At 44.3% G+C, this 12,845-nt stretch overlaps 1 protein-coding gene across 2 annotated transcripts in view; it reads right to left on the bottom strand.

The window, feature by feature from the left end:
- The window catches only part of GNL2 (G protein nucleolar 2), a 36,689-nt gene extending 23,844 nt beyond the window's left edge, over positions 1–12,845 (bottom strand). The window contains exons 1-6 of one of the 2 annotated variants that reach the window (XM_054664274.2): positions 12,720–12,845; positions 5,486–5,683; positions 5,107–5,335; positions 3,109–3,193; positions 2,060–2,154; positions 46–185 (exon numbers count right to left, since the gene is read on the bottom strand). In XM_054664274.2, the coding sequence (XP_054520249.1) occupies positions 46–185; positions 2,060–2,154; positions 3,109–3,193; positions 5,107–5,170 (384 nt within the window). In that variant the 5' untranslated portion in view covers positions 5,171–5,335; positions 5,486–5,683; positions 12,720–12,845. 2 annotated transcript variants of the gene reach the window in all.

The following is a 12,845-nucleotide window of genomic DNA, read 5'->3' as shown; positions in this document are numbered from 1 at the left end:
AGTTTGCCCAGGAAATTCCATCACCAGGGATATCCTACATCTTACATGAGGCCGGATTCGATCATGGAGAAGAGACATTGGTAACTTGCTTTGCTTCATGACAACTTTGTATGGATCCTTCATAACTGTATCCATTTCCTCTTGAAATTTTTGTAATGATGACTGCTTAATCACACGTGTGTTTCCTGTTTTACAAATAAAGAATGTTGCCACTTAGTTAATATTTGCGCATCCATCTTCCACTGACACGGTGAGAGGCAAGATTTTAAATTACCCTCACTTACCCAAGCACCTGATCCATCCATCCCTTGGAGCTGTTTTCAAACTTAAAAGAGGAAAAAACCAAAAAACTGCCTCTCCTGCACTTGCACACTATGAACTATTCCACAAACCCAGACCCACAAAGGGTTTCAATAGTTTTCCAAGTCCAGTTTCCTGACTAAATGAAACTGAGAAATAAATAGCGTGGAATGGAACTGAGATCTGTCAAATGTCCTACTACCTGCTAGATCTAGCAGAGAAACTTGGAGCCAATCACAGCTGATCAGTCAGTATAGACAGAGAATCTTGAAACACTGAAATTTGAGTCACAGTTAGCCACTTTTAGGGTTATGAGGATTCAAAGGGACTATTAACCAATGAGTCCATGCAAGGGAACAAGATAGAGCCCTGCACCACCACCTGGAAAACATCTTGTGAGGGAGACCCTGAAAAGCATTCAATTAAACAGCATGCTGCGGCATAAATGCAAAACAGCAAGGTGTTAATGACGGTAGCAAGTAATGCTTATATTATACTCACTATTTGCTAGGCGCTATTCTAAGCACTTTATATATATTTACTCTTTTTTTTTTTTTTTTTTTTTTTGAGATGGAGTCTCACTCTGTCACCCAGGCTGGAGTGCAGTGGCACAATCTCAGCTCACTGCAACCTCTGCCTCCTGGGCTCAAGGGATTCTCCTGCCCCAGCCTCCCAAGTAGCTGGGATTACAGGTGCCCACCACAACGCCTGGCTAATTTTTGTATATTTAGTAGAGATGGGGGTTTCACTGTGTTGGCCAGGCTGGTCTCGAATGCCTGACCTCAAGTGATTCACCAGCCTTGGCCTCCCAAAGTGCTGGGATTACAGGCGTGAGCCACTGCGCCCTGCCTGTATTTACTCATTTGATTACCATGACAGTCTTATGAGATAGGTTTCATCTTATTCTCATGTTAGGGATGAGAAAACTGATGAACAGACAGACTTAATAACTTGCCCACTGGCACATAAATGACAGAACTAGAATTCAAACCCAGGCAGTCTAATCGAGTCACAGTACCCGGCAGCCACGCTATATGCTTCTCTGCAGAGTTTTCTTTGACACCTTTCTGTGTTGCAGTTCTTAGGAAGTATCCCACCGAAAGTATAAGAGACTCAAAGATAGCTGCCACCTGCCCCCAAGGACAGAGGTCAAACACCAAGCAAACACTGGGGTCTGATCATCTAAAGTGCCCATACATTTACCAGTGGCTAAGGGCAAAGTTAAAAGCCCAGACTGAAATGAGACAGGGAGTTTTCCAAGGAAGAAGCTGTGATCACCCTGAGACTGAAGATACTCTATTCACTGTTGGAAGGTTCAACAGTGAGACCCTTTAATTGTCACCCAAGTTCAAATAAAAACCCCATTAAGAAGTGTTTCAGAGGAACTTCGGGCTAATGCACTTACCCTGAAGGATATATGCACAAAACCTACAAGGCCACCTCTCCAACAGTATCTCTTTAGGAAAGCAGAAAAGATTAAGATGAGCATTCTAAGGTCTGTGAATGCTAGTCATTAAGGATGGTCTTATCTGCTTAAGAGGGTTCAATTACAATTACTAATGGTGAGCGCTCTTCAAAAATAAGTTATTTATTAAATCGACCACCACTACTTTTCCCAGTAATTTTTCTTATCCCTTTCTCAGATAATTCTTGCCAGTTTCACTCACCAAAAACTCCTGCTGTTTAGACATTTAAACATCCTAACCGTTTCCACTCAGCATATATTTTGTAGAGCAAAGTAACAGGGGATAATACTCACCAAACCATTTAATATTTGGCTCTACTCTTGCCACTGTGCCAGAAGCCACCATTGATTGATATTGCAGGGGTTTAATTATTTTACCACGACTGTTCCTAAATTGAGGAAAGAACAGATATTGGTTGACAACAGAAAAATGGCAACAGCGAAGTTTGATTTACAGAATATATTTTCCATCAAAAGGACTTCTTACTTTGGTTTTAAATGATCATGAAATACCAATTCCAGTAAACACAAAGTACTTCTACATTTGAAACAGATTGCCCAAAAGCTATTTAACCTCTTGCAACAGAGCACGTAATGATTTCTGCTAGATGAATAACAACTAATGGTGACGTTCTAAAAAATCTGGTTACTGTTTACTTTTAAAAAAAAAACACACATACTTGAGTTTTTTGGGTAATTATTCAAAGGCTGGTTTAAATGAATTTTTCAAGTAGAGGGTGATTTATGCCGGAATTCCAAATTCTAAAACAAACTGCAAAGTAGATGACCACACATATTAAGTTCTTTGACATTTGTATTTTAGTCACATCTTTTAGGACAGACGGAGATGGAGAATCTAATTACCAAACAAATTAAGACCAGTTAGCGGAATGCCACACTCAGCAAATCCCTGTGGTAGAGGCTACCTCAGCAGAACTCGGAGTTTTGATGACTGTCCAAGTGCCACAATGTCGTGATCTACATTTTGGCATTAAAAAACACATTTTCTGGTGGCTTTCCTAACTACAGTCCTGTAGGTTTTGTTATATCTGGCCATATTTAACTCTGAGATTTAATGCGCCATTTGTGGAGGTCAGGGCTGTGAGAAACAAGACCTCTACTTTTGAGTATTGTGAAACCATCACTATTTCACCGCCAGCTACCCATGCCCTTAACCAAAAATTAACACTTTATCCTAACGACACTCACGTACAATTATATTTGAGAATATATAACTCCTATTTGGAGGAAGTAGGGGTGAGAACAGCAAAGGCTTCATCAGTCTCAGCTAGCAGTCAAGGGCATGAAGGAAAAGAGAAAGGATGACAGCACCCAGTGCTCACCTGCGCTCCTTTTGCCTATACATATTCAGGCGCCGGATGGTGGCCCGGTCCCTCATGTTTTGGCCTCCTGCTCCCTGCACTCGATCTACAAAAGGCAGAAGTACACAGTGCACTATTTGATAACCAACCAGTATAACCAACAAGTCATTGCTTAAAATGCAACAAGTAGTTCACCCAAATTAGGTAAGAAGCCACCAACCACAAAAATCTCTACTTTCTCCATATGTTGCTCCAATAATTATTACTTGAAGCTACATGGTATGACAAAGCTGATCCAATCTTTGATCTTCGATAGGATTGTATTTGAGAAGAATAGCTAATATTTTTGAGCACTTATGATGGCACTGTGTTATCCAAATTATAGGCATCATCTGATTTAATCTATACAATAATCCTATAGATATATTATCCCCATGCTGCGGAGTGAGAAACTGAGGCACAGTGGTCAGACACCTTGCCCAAGGTCAAACCGTTACTAAATGGCAGAGCCAGAATTTGAACATGAGCATTTGATCACCATCTATGGTCTTAACCACGAAGATACCTACCTCTGTGTCTCAGTTTAACAAATATTGAGTGCCTGCTCCATGCAAGGCACCATGGAGACTATAATTTTGATATATGTGTTCTTACTTTCTTAATGTTTGATTTTTGTTTAATCAACACAGCAATTCTTGCCTTACATCTCAAAGAGAAAGAGAAGGACAAACGAACAGGGTAATACTAGCCTAGCTTCTCATTTTGGGAGCCCTTTATTTACTTATTTATTCATTTATTCATTATTATTATCTTTTTTTTTGAGACAGAGTCTTGCTCTGTCACCCAGGCTGGAGTGCAGTGTCGCGATCTCAGCTCACTACAACCTCCACCTCCCCGGTTCATGCAATTCTTCCACCTCAGCCTCCCGAGTAGCTGGGATTACGGGCATCCGCCATCATGCCCGGCTAATCTTTGTATTTTTGTAGAGAGGGGGTTTCATCATGTTGGTCAGGCTGGTCTTGAACTCCTGACCTCAGGTGATCCGACCGCCTCGGCCTCCCAAAGTGCTGGGATTACAGGCGTGAGCCACCACGCCTGGCCAGGAGCCCCTTAAATCACCTGTCTGGTCCTGAAGTGATACAGTAGAAGACAGGCTGAAACCACAGCCCATTGGCTCTCCTAACAGTCTCTAACAGTAGAAACTGGAGGCTCTACTACTACTCACTAACTGTTGCAATTATGACAAGCCACTTCCTGTATTTTGATTCAGTCTCTTCACCTGTAAAATCATAATCTCTAAGGGCCTTTTGGGGTCTAACATTCTGAGATTCCAGTTTGTGCAAAGTGAATAATTTATTATCAATCCGGAATAAACATTCAACATGCATTAAAATTGTCAAAAATTCTAAACCATATTTTAAAACAAAGTTTTATTAATTAAACCTGAATGGAAGGAACTCTCCCATAGGATGTCTTGTTAATCGTACAGGTGGAACCTCGCCAAAACTTACACACATCTCCTAAACAGCCTTACTGCAATGATCATACTGACTTCTTTGTAGGGTTCTCTCAGCACTTTACCAGATAGAATAATTCCAAGGGCCAAAACTATAAGCCCTTTCTCATTTTAAAGGTCAAAGCTAAGGTGGCAGGCAAGTATGATCACGTGTAAAAGGCCCGATGGGTCAACCTACACCATTTTTAATCTGACTTTCTCTGCATCTCTCAACTGGAGAGGACCCAAGGCTGTCAGCCTGAGTGTTCACTTTCCTTGACTTCAGACCAGTTGACTACACTTTGGCCTGCCAGGCGTGCACTGAGCCCTCCTCAGTTCCCCCCTGAGAAGAAACCACCACAAATATTGCTTTCCTTTTTCCCTTTTCATCCCCAACAGCCACCCCGCTCGTAGTCATTCTAAGCAATGCCACTCGAGTAACCCTCCTTCCCCTCCAGGGCTCCTCGGAGCCCTTCCCTATACTTCCTCCAAGCTCCACCCTCGATCAGCCCTGCCGCCTGTACCTGGGTTTGTGCTGGCCTTGGACGGGTTGATGGTGCTCCGTCCTTTGTACTTGGGCTTCACCATCTTGGCGACGAGACCGGGACCGGAGTGCGATGTCCGGCTTACGTGGTGAAACAAACTTTTATGTTCCCAAGCCCGGCCGAAGAGACCCGCCTGAACCACGCCGGACCACGTGTGCAGGACGTACGTCACTTCCGCTCGCGTCCCACTCTGCCTCAGAGCGACTTCCTGTGAACGCGCGGCGCGCGCCATCACTCTCCTGGCTCCGCCCCCGCTCCAGCCGCCTAGGCGTTGCCCTGCGTGGAGCCCCAGCCCGCCCCAGCCCGCTCCAGCCCTAGCAACCGCCAAGCTGCCCCTCCATAGCAACCGCCTAGTTACCCTGAACGCGCGGCCAGAGCTCCCAGTTGGGTCCACCTCCAAATAAAGAAGCTTCTTCCCAGGCCAGTGGCACAAGCTTAAGTTTGTCTTCTGAATTTGTCTTCTAAGTCCTTCCAAAAGTTGCCGACCACACAGCAGCCAAATATCCGTTAGGAGGTGTCATTCTCTTCCTTACAACTCCAGTGGCTTATCATCACTCTTAGAATGAGAGGTAGGGGAAGGGAGAAGGGAGAAACAGACAGAGACAGAGATTGATTCAAACTTTTTGCCATCCCTACAGGATTCTGTGATCTGGCCCCTGCCTGCCTATTTATCTAATCTCATGTGTACCTCCCTCCCTCTGGTTATTCTGACATTTACACTGGATATTCTCTCTGCCTGAATCACTCTTTCCCAGAATCTTTGCATAGCTGTCATTCAATCCTAAGCTCAAATATCACCTATTGGTAGGCCTGCAAGAATTAGCAAATAGAAATACAGGACACCAAATTAAATTAGAATTTCAGAGAAAAAAAATGAATACTTTTCTTTAGTACACCTCCAACAGTGCCTGGAAAATACTTAGACTAAAAAAGTATTCATCGTTTGCCTGAAATTCAAATGTAACTGTACGTTCTGTATTTTATCTGGTGACCCTTCCTGCTGTGAGAACTCATTCCTGTCTAACTTGTCTAAATCAGCCACCTTTCACCCTTTCACAGTTATTCTGTTACAGTATTCTGTTTTATTTATTTCATGGCATTTATCACTAGTTGAATTTTTTTTACAAGTTTATTGGCTGCTTCCCCCAAACTAGAATGTAAGATTCTTAAAAGCAGGGACCTTGTTAATTTGTTCACTGCTGTGTCTTTAAGACTTGAATAGCACCTGAAACAAAGGACTCAAAAAATATTCATTAAGTGAAAGAATGAGTAGATGGGAATGTCTCTTGCCTTGAGGATGAAGGAAGGCATTAAGACCCAGTGATTTCTGTTTCTACTAGCCAGAATAAAGTGTCTAGATGCCAGTGTTTGAACCAAGAAGCCCTCTCTCTTTTTACAATTTATTTTTTGTTTGTTTTTGTTTTTGTTTTTTGAGACGGAGTCTCGCTCTTGTTGCCCAGGCTGGAGTGCAGTGGCCCGGTCTCGGTTCACTGCAACCTCCACCTCCCGGGTTCAAGCAATTCTCCTGCCTCAGCCTCCCAAGTAGCTGAGATTACAGGCACATGGTATCATGCCCAGCTAATTTTTGTATTTTTAGTAGAGACGGGCTTTCACCACATTGGCCAGGCTGGTCTCAAACTCCTGACCTCAGGTGATCCACCCGCCTCAGCCTTCCAAAGTGCTGGGATTACAAGTGTGAGCCACCTCGCCTGGTCCCTCTCTCTTTTTTGGTACCTCAAATTGTCAGAAAATGGCCATCTTTGTACCCTCTGGATAGGCCAAAGAAGAGATGGTTAGGCAAGAGGAAGGGTGGATTCATGCAGTGTAGCTCATTTCATAAAAACAAACAATTTGTTATAAAGTGAGGTATTCTAATTGAGCAGGGGATGATTGAGTCTTTATTTCTCTGAGTTTGAAACAAACCCCAAAACATTCTCTTTAGAGCAAAAGCAGGCCATGTCATAGGCTAGAGCTGGAAATACCTTCTGTCCCTCAAGCTTCGCTTTTATTGCCCCAAGGGCAAGTATCATGAGATTAAATGCAGCTCTGCTGGGAAGGCCCTGACTGTGACCAGTGTTAGGGAAGCTCTGAGAGCTATTTGGAAAAAACTTCATGATCAGTGAAGATGCCCCCTTCCACCCTACACTGTCCCTCTGATCCCCAAAACAAGGATACCATAGCCTCCTCCCAGAGAGAAGATTCAGTTAATGTGTTTCTGATGCCTCAAGTTGGTGCAAACCAGAATAAACACGGATGGCAAAAATCAGCCTATGAGCTCATTCAGGCTTTGATCAGAGACATAATTTCATTATGAAATTTTGAATCAGGCTGTTGTGAAGTCTTGCCAAGGAGTTTCATTTTCCCAGATGATATGGTGGGTTGTTTCTCTCCTGTTCTCATACTCTGCTTGCATTTATCTTACAAACTTTCCATCTATTTTTATAATCTGACCCATCAATCCTTTTACAACAATATTTGCCGATCTCGACAACCAACTTCAATTCTACCAGCAGATAAAAAGCCCGATCAAGGTAAGTCAAGCTTAAGTTACTGGTTTGATTTGCCTGCCCTGCTTGCCGCATTGTAATGCAGTGACTATTTTTCACTCTCTTTTCTGATGTCATGCCAACTAGCAGAGGCAAGATACACCTCCAGGTCTACAGTTCCTCAGCTTTAAAACAGATGCAATAGCTTAACTACTCTGAAAGACTGCAATAAGATCATATGAGTTACAGTATATGAAAGCATCGCAGACATGGTACACATCATGCAGATGGGATGCTTTCTATTTTTCTTCTTTTTTTTGAGATGGAGTCTTGCTCTTTCACCAGGCTGGAGTGCAGTGGCATGATCTCAGCTCACTGCAAACTCTGCCTCCTAGATTCAAGCTATTCTCATGCCTCAGCCTCCCGAGTAGCTGGGATTACAGGCATGCGCCACCATGCCCAGCTAATTTTTGTGTTTTTAGTAGAGACGGGGTTTCGCCATGTTGGCCAGGCTGGTCTCAATTTCCTGACCTCGAGATCTTCCCGCCTCGGTCTCCTAAAGTGCTGGGATTACAGGCATGAGCCACTGCACCGGCCAGGGATGCTTTCTATTTTTCTCAAAATCCAAGGTGAGCTACTCATCCCCTCAAATGTTGCTCCTGGTAACCACAGGTTTGTGTGAATGAGAAGACCTTAATGGAGACTGGCTGGAAATGCCATATTCTGGACTGGTGTCTTCACAGGAAGCAGACAATCCTGACCTTACTTTTTTTTTTTTTTTTTCAGATAGAGTCTTGCTCTGTCACCCAGGCTGGAGTGCAATGGCGCGATCTCAGCTCACTGCAACCTCTGCCTCGTCAGTTCAAGCAATTCTCCTGCCTCAGCCTCCTGAGTAGCTGGGATTGCAGGCACCCGCCAGGACACCCAGCTAATTGTTGTATTTTCAGTAGAGATGGGGTTTCGCCATGTTGGCCAGGCTGGTCTTGAACTCATGACCTCAGGTGATCCACTTGCCTCAGTCTCCCAAAGTGCTGGGATTATAGGCATGAGCCAGTGTGCCGGGCCCTGACCTCACTTTTATCTTCATTCTGTAAAAAGTTTGTCACTGGGGTCTAATGGGCAAATAGCAGCAGCTTCTAAAGCAACATTTTTTAAAGTGTGGTCTGAGAACCACAAGCATCAGAATCACTTGGGGGATCTGTTTAAAAATGCTGGGCATAGTGGCTCATGCCTGGAATCCCAGCACTTTGGGAAGCAGAGGCAGGTGGATCGCTTGAGCGCAGGAGTTCGAGATCAGCCTGGGTGACATGGTAAAACTTTGTTTCTACAAAACATACAAAAATTAGCCAGGCGTGGTGGCTCAAACCTGTAGTCCCAGGTACTTGGGAGGCTGAAGCTGGAGAATCTCTTGAGCCTGGGAAGTGGAGCCTGCAGTGAGATCGTGCCACTGCACTCCAGCCTGGGTGACAGAGTGAGATCCTGTCTCAAAAATAAAATAAAACAAAAATGCAGATTTCTGGGTTTTATCCCAGAGCTTCCAAAATCAGACCATCTTGGGGGTGGGGCCAAGAGAATCTACATTTTAGCAAGCTCCTCAAGTGATTCTTGTATATACAAAAGTGAAGTCTTTTCCAAGAGTCACTCGGAGGCTTTCTGACCTGCTGACCAGAAGGCAGCCCTGGAAGATCCAGCTTCTTTCCTACCTATCTTAAATGATCTTGTTCTTCTTAGCAGAGCCAGGGTGAGGAAGGCTGCTGCAGTGTCTAATGCACTCTGAAAATATGTATCTTGGCTCTGCCCCAAATGCCTTGATATTTATGCTGCAGCCGGAGGGTCGTTATCCTTTGGCAACACTCCTTTGTAAGGCCATTAGCTCTTAATTAGTGCCGGCTTGTTGAGTTGTACTTCCCAGTTGAACTGCTAGCAGAAGCTGCTCTTTTGGGGCCTCTTGTGTCTCTCCTCTGGCAAGCCCATGATGCATTGACCCCTGCCTGCTGAGGCCAAGAGTTGGGCCCCTGGAATGGCTGCTGCCCAATGTGAAACAGTCCTAGTCCCCAAATGCTAGGTTCTGGGACTCTGGAAGAACAGAGAAAGGCTCAGAATATACATCTTCAGGATTTTGTTGTTTTGTTTCATTGATAGAAAACAAAAAAGTGAGTCCTTGGTTATACAACCTCAACAGTTTTACAAGCAAATTCAAGTATCAGAAAAGTAAAGTTCGGCCGGGCGTGGTGGCTCATGCCTGTAATCTCAGCACTTTGGGAGGCCAAGGCAGGCAGATCATCTGAGTTCAGGAGTTCAAGATCGGCCTGGCCAACATGGTGAAACCCCATCTCTACTAAAAATACAAAAATTAACCGGGCGTGGTGGCACACGCCTGTAAACCCAGCTACTAGGGAGGCTGAGGCACAAGAATTTCTTGAGCTTGAGAGGCAGAGGTTGCAGTGAGTCAAGATTTACACCAGTGCACTCCAGCCTGGGTGACACAGTGAGACGCTGCCACAAAAAAAAAAAAAAAAAAGGGAAAAGAAAAGAAAAGTGTATTAACTTAGAGCTTCATAGGCCAAGTTACCCTCAGTTTTCAGTCTAGGGTGTCTGGGAAATTCTCGGACAAGGATATAGCAAACTAGTGGGCTTGCTACCTGTAAAAATGGCTAGGAGACTCACCTCTGGGAACCCCAAGAAACTTTTCTTTATGGTCACCACTTCTAAGTGGGAAAAACAGTCGTATTAGTCTTGGCATGCATCTCACTGCTGGGTAGGAGCTCTTCAAAAAGATCCCCAGATTAAGCTTTGGAAAAATAACTAGAAGCATTTCGCTCCTTCCTATCACCAAATCCCTTGTGGTCTTCAGCATATTCTGCTCAAGAAAATCTGAGAAGCACTTTTATGAGATGCTATTAATGGCCTCTAATTTTCAGCATGGTTTAGATAACTCAAGACTGCTGGCCGTGTCCTGAGAAGTGGACCCAGAACACACATTGATGTGGGAATTTAAAGTATAATTCCAAATGTAGGTAATTGTTTAAGCTCTGAGGAGGCTGGAGGGCCTATATTAAGTCATCTCCCCAGGATGAGTGTGTTTCCTATTACACTCAATATCTATCTGTCCAGGGATCCTTTTGATTTTGAAGCCGTTAGACCAAATCTTTGTGTAATTCTTTACTCCCTTCTCTCCTGCCTACCTCCCTCCTTTTTCTTTAAGAAAACACTTTTTAAAAACTTTATCCAGGTCCCTTGGTTTGTTTCCAGTAGAATAATGTCATGTTAAAGAATCTGAAAAGTTAACTTCCCATCTAAAACCAACAGATCAGTGGAGCTCTGTCTGTCAAGAAGTTCAGTCTTGCCCTAAGGGCATCCTCTGCCCAGCAAGACACTGAGATTTTCCTTGACCTCCTCCATCCCTCTTGCTCTTCTGTCTAGACTAGGAACAAAATCTTATTTCTAAAATAGAGATTCAGGCAAAGGTATGGAAGAAAGTCAGGGTGAATATCTTCTCAAGCAGCAGAGGAAGAACTAGTCAAAACCTTTAGCTATGTTTCCTTTTTTAGAGCCCCAGTTAGAAAAAGATAAGTCTATCACTCCCTCATCTTTGGGAAAAGCAATCCTTCCTACTCACTTTTTAACCCAGTTTGGAGGAATCTTCTAGATGTTTTTTTTGTTTTGTTTTGTTTTGTTTTGTTTTGAGACAGAGTCTGGCTCTGTCACCCAGGCTGGAGTGCAGTGGCACAATCTCGGCTCACTGCAACCTCCGCCTCCCGGGTTCACGCCATTCTCCTGCCTCAGCCTCCCAAGTAGCTGGGACTACAGGCGCCCGCCACTACGCCTGGCTAACTTTTTGTATTTTTAGTAGAGACGGGGTTTCACCATGTTAGCCAGGATGGTCTCGATCTCCTGACCTCGTGATCTGCCCACCTCGGCCTCCCAAAGTGCTGGGATTACAGGCATGAGCCACCACGCCCTGCCAGATGGTTTTTTGTTGTTGTCGTTTGTTTGTTTGTTTGTTTTGAGACGGAGTCTCACTCTGTCATCCAGACTGGAGCACAGTAATGCGATCTTGGCTCACTGCAACCTCTGCCTCCCAGGTTCAAGCAATTCTCCTGCCTCAGCCTCCTGAGTAGCTGGGATTACAGGTGCCTGTCACCATGCCCAGCTGATTTTTGTATTTTCCGTAGTGACAGGGTTTCACCATGTTGGCCAAGCTGGTCTCAAACTCCTGACCTCAAATGATCCACCTACCTCAGCTTCCCAAAGTGCTGGGATTACAGGCATGAACCACTGCACCTAGCCCCTTCTAGATGCTTTAAAAGTCTATCTGAGAGACTTTAAAGTTGTCAGTTTTGCTTCTAGCTAGAGCTAGGGAAATCCCCAAGATGCCCAGTCACTGTGCCCAGGACCTGGGGACTCAGGTTTTGCTGTGTCCTCCCCACTCTCCTACGTCAAGAAAAGGCATGAACCAAACCAAGTAGCTTATCTCTGAGTGCAGGGGTAGGCAAATTACAGCCCACAGGCCAAATCCCACCAGTTGCTGTTTTTATGTGGCCCAAAAGCTAAGAATGGTCTTTATGTTATTAAATGACTGACCAAATTCAAAATAAGAATAATATTTTGTAACATGTGAAAATTATATGAAATTCAAACTTCTGGGTTCATAAATAAAGTTTTATTGGTTCACAGCCACACTATTTGTTTACATATGGTCTATGGCTGATTTTGCACTACAAAGGCAGAGATGAGTAGCCACGACAGACCACATATGGCCTGTGAAGCCTAAAATATTTACTACCTGGCCCTTTACAGAAAACACTTGCCTACAACCCCCTGTGCTAGGGCACTGGTATGTGTTCTGATCATTGAAGAGACAGGGAATTGACCATTCAACGACTATTTATTTGCCATTGCTCTCTGAGAGTGAACATTGCCCATCCCACTATAGAGGTATATTTCATTTTTTCTGCCCTGGGGATTCAAACGAGGGTCCACTCCTCACCTGACGTAGCTGATGCTTTCATAGACCAGCAGGGGGCTCTCTGCAGAGGTTTAAAATTCACGGAGAGAGAGCCGGTGCTAGAGGGCAAAAGCAAGTCTCAGGGGAGCAGTACTGACCTGTCAGTCCCCTAACTGAGCTCCAGGACTTTTTTTTTTTTCCTGAGGCCAAAGGAGAAGGGAGCTTCAGGCAGAAATCCAAAGGGCTCCTTTGTCCACAGTCTTTGTGAAAGCAACTTTGGTGAC

This window comes from Pan troglodytes, chromosome 1, assembly GCF_028858775.2.
Source record: "Pan troglodytes isolate AG18354 chromosome 1, NHGRI_mPanTro3-v2.0_pri, whole genome shotgun sequence".
Lineage (NCBI taxonomy): Eukaryota > Metazoa > Chordata > Mammalia > Primates > Hominidae > Pan > Pan troglodytes.
Note: the sequence above shows the minus strand (reverse complement) of the source record. Positions and strands in the feature narration are given on the sequence as shown.